Source organism: Aristolochia californica, unplaced genomic scaffold, assembly GCF_029961685.1.
Source record: "Aristolochia californica isolate CCGP_79_NKW_82.1479 unplaced genomic scaffold, dmAriCali1.0.hap1 SCAF_4, whole genome shotgun sequence".
In the NCBI taxonomy this organism is placed as follows: Eukaryota; Viridiplantae; Streptophyta; class Magnoliopsida; order Piperales; family Aristolochiaceae; genus Aristolochia; species Aristolochia californica.
Window position 1 is genome coordinate 46390060 of NW_027182103.1, and position 15500 is coordinate 46405559.

Genomic DNA, 15500 nt, shown 5'->3' on the forward strand with positions numbered 1-15500 from the left:
AACACTCCTAAAACAATTATGCTGCTTTGGAGTCTTTGTTTCAATGGTTTCATCAGTTTTTTTGTTCAAGTCTTCAAGAACTGTGAAGAACTGTGAAGGTGTTTTTGAGTATTTGGTTCAGTGATTGTATGAGGATTTTTTTTTCCAGCTACACAGCTAAGTTTTGTTGGATTATCCGCTATCTGAGCTAATGAAAATCCCTCCTTCCATATTTAACAGCGTCTAATGATTTCTACGAGAACAGACGAAATTTGAGCTCTACCGTGTTTGGATAAATGAAAATAAAACAAGAGTTTGATTTCAGACGCAGGCGGTGGAAACTTAGTGAGTAGTGACGATCACTGACGAGTTGCTCTGTCGGTTCAAGATTTTCCTCTGGTTTTTTACTTTATGAAGGACCTTTAAGGATTTAGAGGGTCGAGGATACGCCGCCTTTCACTTTAGTAGATTTTTCGACCAATATAGCCTTCAAGAGTTGATCTTTATCCCCTCGCCACCTTCCTTGACGACGTAGAACGATGATGAGTGAGCTGAGATTCGAGTTTCTTTACTTCTTCGTCTGGTAAGAATCTGAGTGATGAATGTCGAATTGTCACAGGTAAAATTGTAATTTCTTTTTCAAAACATTTTATTTAAGCTTTTGTTTGGGATTATTATGCCTGATTGGCAGAAATAACGAATTTCTGTAGGAACATTACCATGGTGCCGGAGTAAATTCTCATGGATGCATACCCATTAGACTGTACTGTGTAGCATAAATTTCTTACCTTCTTTAATGGCAGATTAGAAGAAAATTAAGCTGCGCAGTTATAGCCAATCATTTTCTTTGTCTTCTTAAGCCGCCATAATAGTATGTTGCCAGAAAGTAGCAACGCCCCATATTCTGTAATTAACAAAATTTACTCCTTTTTGTTTGTATCATTTGCAACAAAATTTCACTGATGTCAAGGAGCATCCAGCCATTTCAATTCCAAAGCTCCTATAAACGTACGTCAAGATTCTATTTAATCGGACACATTTGAGCCGGGAAAGTGGAGGCTATAAATACTAATTCCTCCGCCTTAAACTGTTGGGGGTGTTACGGTGCTTGCTTCTGTAATGGGGGGTGCCGAGTCTTCATCTGTCTCTTTTCTTGCTGTATTGGAAGGAGATGCAGGAAAAGAAGTGGATGGATTTGAACGAAGAGGGGAACAAAGAAAAGAAGTCGAAGAACTAGAGAGTAGGAAGCGCAGAAGGGGAGAAGGTGACCAAAAGAATAGGGGAGGAAAGTGTTCGGTGGTTAGGGATGTTTTGGTAGTTTTAGGAGAAGACATCTTCTCTATCATCTTGAGTCATCTTGATGCACGCAGCGTGGCACATTCGCTCGTAGTTTCTCGCGCATGGCACGAGGTTGCTTCCAGCGACAAGGTCTGGAGCTTCAAAGTGAGTTGTCTCAATTTCATTTTGCCCTTTTTAATTTACTGAGATTGGCGTGTTAGTTGAATAGCTATTACAAGTTAGACTTTGTTTTTCTTCTCTGGTGTTTTAGACTATAAGATTTCCATTTAGTTGCAAGTCAAATCCTCTTGACTGATTAGGGTAGGGATCTGCATCAATTAGTGGAAAAGCAGCAGTTGCAGGTCAAATCCACTTGACTGATTAGGCTAGGTTATCAGGTTCTTCATTTCATGAGCTTCTTGCTCTTATGGAATATGAATCTCGACTACAAACAGAAGTTCATCATAGAAAGAGCAGCTTTTGCCTAACATCCCTGACTTTCTCCCTTTGTTTTTTTGAAGGAAACTAGAATACATTTGTTAATTCATTTGTTTTCTTCTCATTGCATGAAGAAGCTTCATAAAGTCCCTTGGAGATGTGTAAATCAGCTGTTCAAATGTTGGCAAATGAATCTAGAGAAATTATGTTGATAAAATTTGATACTGTGTTTTCTTTGAACAGTTGGAGGAGTTGTGGATGGGCAAGGCACACCTTCCCTGCTCTGCTATGCTGAGAAGGATTTCAAAGTTGGAAGCATATTCCATTTCCATCATGGATGGCAAACGTGTAAGTACATTTGAAATTTACTTTAATAAGATGTCAAAGACCTAATTGGATGGAAAGATGTTGGCTCCAAAGACCTATTTTTTAGAAGCAGTAACTTCTCCATCAACACATTTGACCTGAAAGAGCATAATAACGTATCGAAAAAAAATTTGGTCCGGATCATCTGTGAGGATACAAGTTATGATTAGAAGGTTTAGGTTTTCTCCAAGCCTTTTAATGAAAAAGCCACTGCATAAAACCATATGTGCAGAAGAATTGCTGTAACTATTGATATGGCCTTTTGGAATCTATAAGAACAACCTTCTCTCCTGTATGTTTCTTCTCCAATCTGTCAAACTTGAATATCCACTATCATATGATGCAAATATTTGTTAGAAAGCATTTCTCCTTACTCTAATAGTGCTTGAAACACTGCAGCTAAAATTTGTGCCACTCCTAAAAAGAAAAGTTAGTCATATCTGTTGTGATCTGTGTTATCTTCATTTTTCTACAATTGCTACATTAAGAAATCCTTTTCAGCAGTGTTATTACCTATACTTGGTGGACTTATTGAAGAATCCAAATACTCTGTGATTTTCCATCTCCTGTTGGTTATACGAGACTTGTTGGAAAAATACCTCAGGTAAGGAGAGTAATAACTGAGATCAGAAAGAAGGCTGTTCTTAACTCAAATAAGACAGAGAACATGGAATTATTGGATACACGGTTCTTTTTATGTAAACTCTGTATTTACTCAATCATTTTTCCTTTAACCTGAATTTGTTATGCTGTAATGCCTTGTAGATCATAATAATATGGGTTAGCAAAGCCTTTTTGAAAAGTTATATCTAGTAGAAGTAATTTGGAAATCATCAATGGTGTCTTAAACAAAGAAAAGAGCTAAGGTTCAAGGAAAATCTAAGAGTAAATAAGAGGCATCTAGTCTTGAGCACCTCGTCGAATTGAAGCAAACTCAAGGAGAGTGTACATTTATTTCTATTTTATCACACCCATTTCTTTTTCCTGAGTCATTTCTTTTTATTCAATTTTTTTTTTTTTTGAATATTTTCTGTTGTCTGTGCTTGACTCTGAATCTTCAGTTAGTCCTTTTTGGTAAAAGAGATAAAAGACTATGAGGTAAGTCATCCATTGCATCTTATTTCTTACTTTTCGTCCTCTCACTCCTTCCAGAGCCGCATCATGAAAGAAGACATCTGTGATCATGTGTGGGAATTCCGATTCAAACAGGTTCTTTCATCCACTCATACCCATATTTCATGTGATGCTAGTGATCTAGTAGACCCACCATATGGAGTGGCAACTCCTCCACTCGTCAAGAACCTATGATGCAAGTTTCTTTCGTATGGTGGTGATCACACAAAGAAAGTCTTTAATTTGGATTTTGGTTGATCTCCCCTGTCTGTTCCAAAATTCCTAGTGCTTCCTTGGACTATGATTTTGTTATGGCTAATTTTTCAAGTGAATCTTTTTTCAATGTTTTCCTCCACTTCCTCTAGACAGCTCCAGAATACTGGCGAAGCCTAGACCCTTACTGGAAGGGTACTGGTTCTCCAATGCGCCGCTACTTTCATCCTGATGGGTCTCTAACTGCAGACCTTGATGATGAAGTGTGGGGTGGTCATGAGAGCACATACTCCATTGTCACCAGCTTTGTGGATCATGGAAGAATCAGGGAGCACTATGTTAGGATCAACCGCTGGCCAAGAATGTCCGTCTTGAGAAAGCCCAACTGGAGTTGGGAGATAGCTAACCACTTATGCTGCTACTCGAGCATTCCTGATGCTGATAAAGAGGGTGGGACTGGACCGCTTTTCCCTGTCTGGTAAGTAGAATAGCTTATTACTCTTGCAGGTTGCAAGCTTGTCTATTGCTACTGACCTTGTGGATGTAAAAGTTGTTGGGTGTTTCTGAGAACTTTTTTTATGAAGCTAGTCATCAAGGTAAGAGTATGATATTGTAGGTAACAGTCATGAAATATGTAATACATCCCTTGGAATCATATCCTTAATGGCTTTGCGCAGGAATTGCATGAAGATGAACCATCCCCAGTTATACAGTAGCGAGATCTGATACTCTAAGATTGTGTTATACTAGTGGGTTACACATAAGTTGGGACCAACAGAGATTTTAGCACTTCAAAATGGATTTTGACAAACAGAGAGCAGAGACGAAGATAATTACTATTTGGCTAATCCGAAATAAAAGCTACCAAACGAAATTGAAGGAGATTGGACACAATAGGAAGGTATATATTACAAACTCAACATTTAGAAACAAATAGCTAGCCACTGCAAAACACACGGTGTGAGTAGGCACAAAGAGTAACCTCAACTCACTTACACTTCCAGTATCTCGTCCAAGGCATAGTTGTTTGTCGAGACGCCGGCATAGTTCACCTTGTTGAACCTGATGACCACTGGGTAGCGAGAAGATGGGTCCTGTTCAAAGACAAAAAGTGTACAACATTCAAGATGTCTCAGAAGAGAGTGGAAGCTGTTTCTTTAACCATTTGCCATTAGTTTCACCCCCACTGCAATTAGCTTGGCACCCCCACTGCAATTAGCTTGGGTTTCATTGATGGTGACCATGATGAACAGTTAGTATACATAATTTTCTAATTTTAGTTTGTATTTGTTCTTTGCTGATCAAACCATGAAAATCTTCATCTCTACAGTACGAATATTTGAAGTTTGATTTTCAACAATTCTTATAGTGAGGATATGCAGGTAAAAAGGAACTTAAGGAGAGAGGATCGGAACCTGATCAACGGCTACTACAGAGCCTACTCCGTTGTACCAGTAGGACTCTCTCCTGAGGATCTTGACCTGACAAGACAGAAGCAAAGGGAAAATTCTGATCATACGACTTCACAAAGAAACAGATCCTTATTTTTGCAGGACAACTCTATAACAAAAACCTTAGTTCCCCTCTTGGGGCCGATTGGTGCGGGCTTGGCTGCCTTGACCGCCTCCTTGGTCGGAGCGTCCGTGGGAGGCGCTGAAGAAGCTTCCTCAGCGCGCACGACGAGCCTTCTGAAACTCGGACTGCTCTTGGAAAAGAAAATAGAATTAACACGCGAGGAGGAGGCGCCGCTGTTGGGGACGTTCGACAGGACAAAGCTGGAGGCCGCAGAAGCCATGTTGGAGGTAGCCATGGCGTCGTTTTCCCTCTCCTCGCTATGGGTGTTTCTCACTCTAGGAGTGTGGTTTAAGAGGCAGAATGGGTTTTGTCGAAATGGAAAGAGAAATAAAGATGGATCGGCAGAGCGTCCAACGCAGAGAAGAGTTTCCTCGCAAAATCATCCTATGTGCGTTCGAGAGTTCTTGTGGTAGTTTTGGCCATTGAGGCGTTGACACGTACGCACCATATCCACTCTCTGTGGATAACACGGTCGTTGCCGCGTATCTGGATCCTGTGCGAGGATTCGCAAAAACTATTCTACGCACACGTGTTTTCTCATCAAGAACAAACGTGTAAAGCCATGGCGTTCGACTCCGCTTGAGGGAGCGAGTTCGATGGGGATCTAACCCAGCAGAGGGCGAGTCTCTTTCGACTGACCTGAATCCTCTCGAGTCAAAAGGGTAACCTAACCCAACTCAGTGATCTATATCAATTCTATCAAATTCGAAAACCGACCCAATCCGATCTCAATGAAACTCGGTGTGATTGAAGGGTGATCGCACCCTACCCAAAATACCCCAATTATTTTCTCAATCAACTCACCCAATTTACGAGTTAACTCGATAAGTTATACAATGTTTCTCTCTAAATCAAGTTAAAGTTTAAGTGAGAGGTCAAACTCAGCTCGAGTTTGAACTCAGTTAAAATTATTGAACTCGAACTCATTTTAAATTTTAGGTTCAAGGCAAATTAAGTCCACTTGGAATATATGCAGGTTCGAGCTTAGTTGACTCCCACACCTAACAACCACAACATATCAATGTATGGAACTCACAGCTGGTTCCCTGAATTCTGGCATCTAAAATGGTGCATCATGAGCAATGTCAAACCAAACAAACATTAAAAAAGAAGAACAAAAATCAAGACAAAAGAATGGATTTACACAGAGTTATATCTATTTGCAGACGATTTTTTTCTGAAACCATCCAACTCTTATCCGACCTCCAACCATCCTCCGGTGTCTTGTGCTATCTTTTCATTGAAATCGAGATCATGAGGAGAGGGTACTGAACTAAGTTTGCTACAGAACTCAATTGATGAAAAGCATCCCAGCCGAAAATAGTACCTGTCAAATTCTGTATTCTGTTTGAAAATCTTCACCGATGAAATTAAACTCGTTTGCAGCCGAATTGTTGCTTCTGTAACCATTACGTAAGACATCACCTTCGGTGGAAGTACTGCAGAGCGGACTTTCGAAGAACTCCCCAAACTCTTCAAACTCGGAGGCAAACAAGTGAGCATCCGGAAAAGGCTCCCTCGATGAATCAAATATGGAAGAGTAGCTAATGGGGACATTGGAAGGAGAACAAGAGACCCTCTCATCAACTTGGTGATTTGTAAGGGTTCGCATTGAATTCGGGTTCCTTTCACTATAGTAGGGCACAACGGACAAGACAGGTTCTGTTTCTGCGACTTCATTCCAGCTCAGTAATGGAAGGGTAAATTTTTCTCTAACATAATTTTGTTCTGCTGGCAACATTCTAAGAATTGAGCAGTCATACAAAGGCAGGTTTACCACGGAAGGAGAACCACACCTGTTAAAAAGGAAATCTCCAGGGAGGTTGACATCTGAATCATCACTCTTAAGATACATATCTATACTTCCCAAGCCTGATGTCACAGGATCCCAACTTTTTTGTTGGATAACAGGACTATGAGTACAGATGACTGAAAGAGAGGCCTCAGTTCTGTGATCAGCTGAAAGACTGAACTTGTCTGGCTCATCATAGCATTTAAGTAAGCCACTTTTCAGTAGGTCACTAGGAGAATTTTCCTCAAAGTCCATTCTTGAAGCTCCAGGTAACACAAAGGGGTAATCTGACGACCGAAATCCAGTTTTTAATTTCGCCTCACTTGACTTATGGTGGATCCGATCCTGCAAAGATTGACATACCAACTCAAATGTCACCAACTTCTAGCACCATGTAGAAGAAGCAAAGGACCAACCAACAACGGTACTAAGTTCAATAAAAATTCATCTTATAAAGAAAGCATCTGTTTTAAATGTTAAACAGTAAAAATTCTGCAAGTACAGAGAAGTGCATACAAAGTTGCTTTTGTTGTCCACGCCCAACCTCTGCAGGAAAGCTGAAACCAATTCACTTTTGAGAAAAAAGTGTCAAATATGTTAGCAAGAAGGCTAAAAAATTAAAAAAAGCTGATGGACAAAATCTGTCTAACCCTCTTGCAGAAAGTTGATGCTCTTTGATACACAAAGTCTCTGCAGCTAACTGAAGTAATCTGTGTCTCTTTCTGACAAAGTCATCCTCGAATTTTCCCACTGGATGATAACAACAAAATGACCTGAACTTGTCTCTTCATTGGTTAATTGCAGTCAACCACTCACACAGACATGATAGTGCACATTTCAAAGTCCAAAGTGAATTTTCCATAACAATCAAGAATCTGAGTTTTCACTCCGGATGATAATAAAAAAATGACCTGAACTTGTCTCTTCATTGATTAATTTCAGTCAGGAAGCATTCACACAGACATGATAGTGCACATGTCAAAGACCAAAGTGCATTTTCCATAACAACAAGAATCTAAGAGGAGAATCCTAAATGATGCGTTGCTAGAGGACAGATAACTGAAGTCACAATTCACACCATGGGAAGAGAGTCAAGACTGAACTTTAGGCAAAGGATTGACTGTACGTTAAATTGATGAGCCAGAAGCATCTCGCTGTTGTGCATTCCTTGCCCTTATGATTTTCCTTCTGGACTATCTATTTCATATTTTTTGTTTTGCATTTCATTTTTGTTCCTGTATGTTGTGCTCTCTTGCTCAAATATTAGCCCTCTTAATGAAATTCTTTTCCATTGCTCTCAAAAAATATGATCCTATCGAGAAAGAAGTATGGTATAAACAATATAAATTCTTCTTAAACTTGTTCATACCTTTGCTTGACAATCCACTTGTCTGACGAGGAAACTTTAGGTCATTTTCTAAATCATTTTCATGGACTGTTAACAACCTGGGGACAACCTCAATGCTTTGCATATCATCATCTAAGACTGCAGAAAACAAATTATGATAGAGAAGAGAGTTAGATCAATCTGCCAGGATGGAACTTTGCTGATCCAAACTGGAAGCATGCTATATTTGCTGGCAAGGTAAGTACCAAGAGGTCCCCACACCTGCAGACCACTGCCTCTTTCGCAACTACTTGCTTTGCAAATCTTGGAAGAGAGAACATGTTTTTCTGACAAAGTAGGGATTGACATCCTATTCATCTGATGGACTCTGCTAGACAATTCTGCAGGCAGCAAATTATTGTCCAGAACTAAGAAACTTAGCCTAATTTAATCTTCTAGGATCCAAGTGGAGTCTCAAAAGCAGACAGTAAACAATTAGAACGAGAAACATGGTTTGCACTGGCATGCACCTCTCATGCCACCGTGAGTTTCAAAAACCTCGAAAGAGAAATCCTGCTTGTCTGGTAAACGACAGTGCACATCATGGCCCATTTTCTCCCGCATTTTCTTAAAATTCTTGTACTCTGTAGTTTTGGGTTCACCCACCGCACCACAAGCTCCTTGGAAGGAAACTGAAAGATGATTTTAAACAGGTTGAAAAAGGTCTCTTAATTTATCCAATACACTACATAGAAGTAAAAGGTATTGGATGAATATCCCTTCCGAGAAATCCCTATAAAACTAACTTTGGAATCAATAACTGCTACAAATGGGTTTGAAGTACGTACCTTCAGCCGGCATAGAAGATGCATCTGAGTTCACAATTTTCATTGGAACTCCTCCAGGTTCAGAAAATCTCACTCTTTTCATTCTGAACAAATCTATTAAAAATCACGACTTCAAGTCAACAACATAAGATAAGTCCCAGTATCAGTTTATCTTATAAATGATATAATCAATGGAAGGTAAGTGTAGAAAAAAGACCTAAGAGTCAAGACCTCAACGTAATTGACGGTAAATCTAGAGAAGACTAGATAATATCAAGCAAAGCAAAGCAACCAATTCAGTACCTGCAGAATTATAACTCCATCGCAATTGAAAATGATCCAATAGGAAGCGCTTTCCATAGTTTTCAATCCAAATAAAAGCCACAACCTTCCAAAAAAAAACAGGAAATGTACTAGTCCCAAAGTCTCACGTTTTTAAGCACAGTGGTTCAACGCATGCGAGTGTTTTCCTTTTCTTTTTGGAGAAAAAAAAAAAAAAAAGAATAGAGAGAACCGAACAACCTGCCTTCACGTGCTTGAAACTTCTAGAAACTCTGGGAACGAGATGGAAGGAAAACGTATACAACCAATTCTAAGATAGCGAAGAGACGCCAAACAGAGTGAAATGTGCATGGAGTGCAAATGAAACCAGTCTCGGCGAGGACGAACTTTGGGACAATCTCTCACAAGTTGAAGCATCGACTCGACAAAGCTAGCTCACAAAGATTTCCTTCATTTGCGTGGCACAGAACGAGAAAGGGTTTTCTGCAAGATCTATTTAGTCTTCTACGTATGCCGTCTCTGAGTCGGCCAAGAGATGTGTCAAGTCGCAAGACTACCCCAAAATATAACAATCATTCTGATCATGCAATACGAAGTACCTTGCTTATTACAAGATTCAACGATTTGCTTCGATACTTCCCAGCAGACTTCAGAAACAACGATTGAAGACGACTCGACGAGACAGAACGGTCAGGCCGTTGCAGAGACAATGCAAATATTCGGCAGCGAGTGCCCATACTCTTGCTTTATAATACAGAAATGTCAATTCTTTATCTGGTGGGAATCCGCACCTGAGTTCTCATATTTCGCCCAGAGTTTTACAAGTTACAAGCCTTAAACGTTGTTCATTTTTCTATTAAGAAATCGAAAGAACCAACCACCCACTTCACCTTCTCCAACAAAAAACGGGAAGACGATTCGTGTATCAGAACACGATTGTAATAAAATTTCAAAGATTACAAAACGAGTGTATCAATTCCGAAGACATTCAAAATCCTTGCACACATCAGATATTAGTCAATATTTGATACAGAATAATCACGGTTACACTATACCTATCGCCTCTAGGTACGAAAGGACGCTGAAATCCAATTGAGCGAAAATAATCAAGGTTGTCTACTTATGTAGTAACAAAACTGTCAATTGAGCTTACTTTCCAGTTACGGGTAGGCTCACTCTCACCTGGATGAATCTTTTGCCTGATCTCCCAGTAGATGTGAAGAGAACGCTTCTTTTATATTCTATTTCTAACTAGTAAATCACTATTTTGTATCGCACTCCAACGCACTTCAGTAATCCATACCTCCCATGCCAGGAGCCATTGCTGGTGCGTCGTCATTTTTGGGAATTTCAACGATCACAGCTTCAGTAGTGGTCATCAGAGAAGATACACTGCAAAACAACAATAATGCAGTTGTTGGAAGTCAGAATTTTTAGCAATAATTTTCCTCTAGAACCGAAATCGGTTCAATTATTCAGCTTCAGATCCCAAGTCTTTGTGGTTTTACTATGCTACAATTTCAATCATCTCATACAACAACCGGAAATCTAGTTTGAAACATTACTTCACCAAACAAAAGTTGCAATCATAATGGTTTGGCTTTAAGGGCATACCTGGCAGCATCAATCAATGCAGTTCTAATAACTTTGAGTGGGTCGATGATTCCTGCCTTAACCATGTCAACGTATTCACCTAATCATGCAAAGAAAGCAAGACTCAGAAACCTAACCTGAACAGATGATGTTAAAATATGACAGAATGGTAAACTAATTCTCATGCTCTTTTATCACCTTTAGCAGCATCGTAGCCAAGATCAAGATTATCTTGCTCCAATAACTTGCCTACAACCACAGCTCCCTCAACTCCGGCATTGTTAGCAATTGTGTGCACTGGCATCTGTGAGGACTCCCCATATCTTAAAATTAGCTCTAAACAATAAAATGAACAAACTTGGAACATTGTTGCATGCTAAAATACAAACCTTCAGAGCATTTTGAATGATTTGGACACCGATTTTCTGGTCAAAATTTGCAGTGTGCAGATTCTCCAGATCCCTGGATGCATACAGAAGAGCAACGCCACCGCCTGGCACAATACCTTCTGATACAGCTGCCTTTGTAGCATTTAATGCATCAATAACTCTATCTTTCTTCTCCCCAACTTCTGCTTCACTAGCTCCTCCAACCTATATGCACAAGCCACAGAAGAAGCAAAGGTTTCAACCGATATCAATAGATAAGAGATTTTCAAGTAGACAAAAAGAAAACAAAGAGACACCAATTCAAACCTTAAGAACAGCAACACCCCCAGAAAGCTTAGCCAATCTTTCTTCAAGTTTCTCCCGATCATAGTCAGATGTGCTAGAGGCAATGGCTTCTCTCAGCTGCAAGATGGAAAAAGAAACTTGTTCTGAGAAGAAAATACTGTCAAATTTACTTGATGGTGCTCTATACAAATAGTGCATAATGAATAAACAAGATGTGTTTCAATAACAAAACAATTGAACGCTGAAACTGTTATACACATTCTGCACAAAAGGACGAAGTACAGACAGGGACAAGGCAAGAAGCAGCAGATACCTGCTCACATCTCGCCTCAATGGCTTTCTTGTCACCAGCTCCATCAAGAATGACAGTGTCATCTTTGGATACAGTCACCTGATGAAAATTTAAGCCATCATTGTGAGTGGATACGCCATCAATACTTTTTCAAAGAAAAAAAAAACATCTTTCACACTTTTGCACAGGTTCTCACCTTTTTGCAGGTACCTAGCAGATCGAACTCAACTTTCTCAAGGTTCATGCCCAGTTCTTCAGTAATAAGCTTCAATAGGACAGAGAAACAAATTTTTGAAATAAATCCTGTAAGTTTTACAGTTAAAAAAATGGAATATTGGGAGAAAAGAGAAAAAAGCCAACATACATCACCCCCAGTGAGTGTGGCAAGATCCTGCAAACCGGCTTTCCTGTTTTCTCCAAAGCCAGGAGCTTTAATAGCACAGACCTATTAATATAACTGCAACACCATTAGATATAGGACATCAAACAATCAATAAATAGAAATGCTAAAGATTTGATGAAAGGATAAACAACCTTAATTCCAGCACGAAGTTTATTGAGAATGAGAGTTGCCAGTGCATCACTTTCAATGTCTTCTGAAACAATTAATAAAGGCCTTTGCCTCTGTGGATAAACAAGGAAAATTTCAATGTAGCCAACAACTCATACAGGAGACTAAAATGTCATCAAGTATAACCATCCTCAATGAAATTGTTGAAGATTTATTACCTTCAAAGCCATCTCTAACACCTTCACCACTGCATTCATGCTTGAGATCTTCTTCTCATGAATAAGAATCAATGGCTCCTCAAGCTCCTGCTCAAACGTACACTTACTATTACTTCCATGGTCAAAGATTTAAAATGTAGGTTCAATTCTGATTCTATCTGTATGTATCAGGATATTTATTTTTATTCTTGAGTGGATGGAATTGAATATTTACAAAAAATCAGACTCTAATAAAACTAAAGATCTCTAATGATAAATCAAAATACTTACACATTTTTGGGTTTTCTGGTTTGTGATGAAATATGGAGAAATGTAGCCCCTATCCAGTTTCATTCCCTCAACCACTTCAAGTTCATTTTCGAGTTTGTTCCCATCCTGAAAAGTCTCAAAGAATTTTAGATTCACATATTCTTCTGTAGTAGTTCATAGTGACAGAGGTAGAGAACCAAATAAAACTTTTCAAAATGAATACTGATAAAGACAATGATGCAGCACAGAACAAAAAAAGGAATAGTCCATGCACATTAACTGACAAAACAGTGATCACTTACAGCAATAGTAATAACTCCTTCCTTCCCAACTTTCTCCATAGCTTTTGCTATCAACTCTCCAATCTCTCTTTCACCATTAGATGATATAGTACCAACCTTTTAAAATTATAGTTGTTAGTAATGAAGCAAATCAACATCCAATTTGGGAAGAACTGTAATGGTATCAGAAGTAAATAAAAATAAACCTGGGCTATCTCCTCAGATGTGCTAATCATTCGGGCTCGGCTTTTCAAGCTTGTCACCACTGAATCAACAGCCATAGAGATTCCACGCCTGAGATCCATTGCATTCATCCCAGCAGCCACTGATTTGCAGCCCTCAGCAAATATGGCTCGAGTAAGAACTGTTGCACAAGTAGTACCTACAAGCCATCTCAGCAGCGGCAAATGAGCCAGAATGTTAGACAAAGATGACCTATAGCATGGGCTTCGAAGTATTTACAAAGAAGGATTTTTATAGCCAAAAATTTGAACTTGGAAGTGTAGCATCTTCGAGCAATTCATTTCATCACATCTCAAAAAACTGTAATTTCACAATACTCCATATCTCAAACCAAAGTTCAGCTTCTCATAAGATGAGTATAGTTTTAAAACCTCTTCAAGCAATTCTTTTCATCACATCTCAAAAAGCTACAATTTCAAAGTAATCCATATCTCAAACCAAAGTCCCGCCTGTCAGAAGATGAATTCAAGGCTAAAGCCTACTCAAAAACTAACTAAAACTTTGGAGTAACATCACAACAGATAAATAAAATGTAAAAACAAACCGTACAGGTTTAAGGCATGTTTAAACACATACCATCTCCTGCCACATCGTTGGTTGCATTTGCAACTTGCTTCACAAGACTTGCACCCATATTTTTAGTTCTGTCCTTGAATTCGATACTCTTTGCAACAGTCACACCATCTTTTGTCACCTTCGGTGCAGCAAAGCTTTGCTCTATAACTACAGTACGACCCTTCAAGAAATAACTCAAACAATAAGACCCTTCAGTGAAGAAGAAGACAGATAAAAACATAAAATTTTCTATAAATAAGGTAGACACGAACTGAAAAAAATTAAAGAAATATGAGAAAACAGAACGCCAAGTAGAAAAAAAGAAATAGAAATTAATGCTAAGTACTCTAAAAAACTTTAAGACCCCAATTAATAGAGCAAAATCTGCAGGTAACACCAAAATGAAAGTTACAGCAAGTGACAGTCCATTCCGTCAAAAAGATCGACCAGTTATACCATCTATTACAGATTAAAGTGTTCCAAGAGATTTGCTAAAGAAACATGTAACCCAACAATGTCGCCGTCATACCTTTGGTCCCATCGTAACTTTCACAGCATCTGCGAGTTCCTCAACACCTCTAAGCATCAATGCCCGAGCTTCAACACCGAACTTGATCTCTTTTGCTGCATAGTTCCTACTCCAGCTTAAACGACTACAGATCTATACATTACATAGAAACATTAGTAAACTCACATTGAACCGCCAAAACTCTTCCGTAAGCACAAAGAAGTCCCGATCAATACCAACATGTACGACACATCATTAACATTGAGAAAGAACATAGGACCCAAATACGTTATAAAAAATTTAAAAACAGGGCTAATGTCAGAGAATCGGAACAGAGAAAAAGTATTAACAATCTACCTGATGTGTCTTACTCGCGGCCCTGCAAGACCAAAAATAACTAAGCTGAGAAACTTCATACACTGACAAAAGTTAAATTGAAGAACAAGCTCATAGATGTTAAACTCGTAAACCTTGAAGAGGTCACACTCTACATTAGCAAATGAGAAAGAGTTCCAACACTTACTTAGCTTTTGAAGCAACGCTTGCCGCAACCCTGTACATGATGCAAATGACTAAAAACTAGGATTTAGCAACAACAAGCTCAGACGAAAACAACAGCTCCTGCTACTAAGAAAACGGGGTATTTTGTAGTAAAATCCTGGTCAAGTACAGGGAAGGAATTAAAACACCAGAGCGGTGGCGGCTGAAAGCGCTTCTGGAATGATGAAGTGTCTAGAAGCGTCTTTTGGGGTTTAGGGTTTTAGTTTTGAATATCCAAAACACCAACCGAAAATGATTTCTGAAAGGCCGAGGAATGGGCTAGATAAAAGATAGGAGGCCTACAACGGTGAGGGCGGAGTAGCGCTGACGAAACAAATTCATTCACTGCAAAGACTAGCATTGACTCTTCCTGGAAATTATTTATCAGGTTTTCAGAATTTGATAATAATCTTAATCGAAATATTATCGAATATTAGTTAATTTTTGGGTTTCACGGATGTTCAGATATCCAGAATCAGCAAGATCATTTCTAATACCCTTTTTGTCCCATCTTCAGAACTGCTATGAAACTAGCTTTTTTTACTTCCATCTATTAACTCGTAGACAGGATTAAGGGGCTTATGATTTGTTGAAGCACAGTTTTTCAACAATCATATTTATGCCATTAATTAATCGACAGGGTAGC

The 15500-nt window shown here is 39.0% G+C and overlaps 4 protein-coding genes across 5 annotated transcripts; 1 reads left to right on the plus strand and 3 right to left on the minus strand.

Moving 5' to 3' along the window:
• Positions 1 to 1053: 1053 nt before the first annotated feature.
• Positions 1054 to 4113, plus strand: LOC137963475 (uncharacterized). The gene is made up of 5 exons (XM_068810591.1): positions 1054 to 1422; positions 1939 to 2043; positions 3214 to 3270; positions 3540 to 3865; positions 4065 to 4113. Exons 1-5 carry the CDS (start codon positions 1099 to 1101, stop codon positions 4111 to 4113), a joined length of 861 nt encoding a protein of 286 aa, XP_068666692.1. The 5' UTR covers positions 1054 to 1098.
• Positions 4030 to 5340, minus strand: LOC137963686 (photosystem I reaction center subunit IV B, chloroplastic-like). The gene is made up of 3 exons (XM_068810846.1): positions 4961 to 5340; positions 4803 to 4868; positions 4030 to 4481 (listed from the first exon to the last, which is right to left on the minus strand). The coding sequence occupies exons 1-3, from the start codon at positions 5195 to 5197 to the stop codon at positions 4380 to 4382; spliced, it is 405 nt and encodes a 134-aa protein (XP_068666947.1). The 5' UTR covers positions 5198 to 5340; the 3' UTR covers positions 4030 to 4379.
• A 664-nt stretch (positions 5341 to 6004) lies between these two features.
• LOC137961945 (uncharacterized) lies at positions 6005 to 10006 on the minus strand. 2 transcript variants are annotated; one of them, XM_068808601.1, is made up of 8 exons: positions 9212 to 10006; positions 8930 to 9022; positions 8612 to 8773; positions 8348 to 8482; positions 8124 to 8240; positions 7405 to 7504; positions 7271 to 7325; positions 6005 to 7099 (listed from the first exon to the last, which is right to left on the minus strand). In XM_068808601.1, exons 2-8 carry the CDS (start codon positions 9009 to 9011, stop codon positions 6293 to 6295), a joined length of 1458 nt encoding a protein of 485 aa, XP_068664702.1. In that variant the 5' UTR covers positions 9012 to 9022; positions 9212 to 10006; the 3' UTR covers positions 6005 to 6292. The 2 variants fall into 2 exon arrangements, with proteins under 2 accessions (XP_068664702.1, XP_068664703.1); XM_068808602.1 differs by lacking the exon at positions 9212 to 10006 and adding an exon at positions 9126 to 9173.
• An 88-nt stretch (positions 10007 to 10094) lies between these two features.
• On the minus strand, positions 10095 to 15189 carry LOC137961944 (chaperonin CPN60-2, mitochondrial-like). Its single transcript, XM_068808600.1, has 17 exons — positions 14838 to 15189; positions 14672 to 14693; positions 14336 to 14467; positions 13828 to 13987; positions 13215 to 13390; positions 13030 to 13125; positions 12749 to 12853; positions 12479 to 12565; positions 12284 to 12373; positions 12114 to 12194; positions 11946 to 12014; positions 11771 to 11848; positions 11479 to 11574; positions 11173 to 11376; positions 10982 to 11087; positions 10805 to 10883; positions 10095 to 10582 (listed from the first exon to the last, which is right to left on the minus strand). The coding sequence occupies exons 1-17, from the start codon at positions 14873 to 14875 to the stop codon at positions 10480 to 10482; spliced, it is 1722 nt and encodes a 573-aa protein (XP_068664701.1). The 5' UTR covers positions 14876 to 15189; the 3' UTR covers positions 10095 to 10479.
• Between the last annotated feature and the right edge of the window lie 311 nt (positions 15190 to 15500).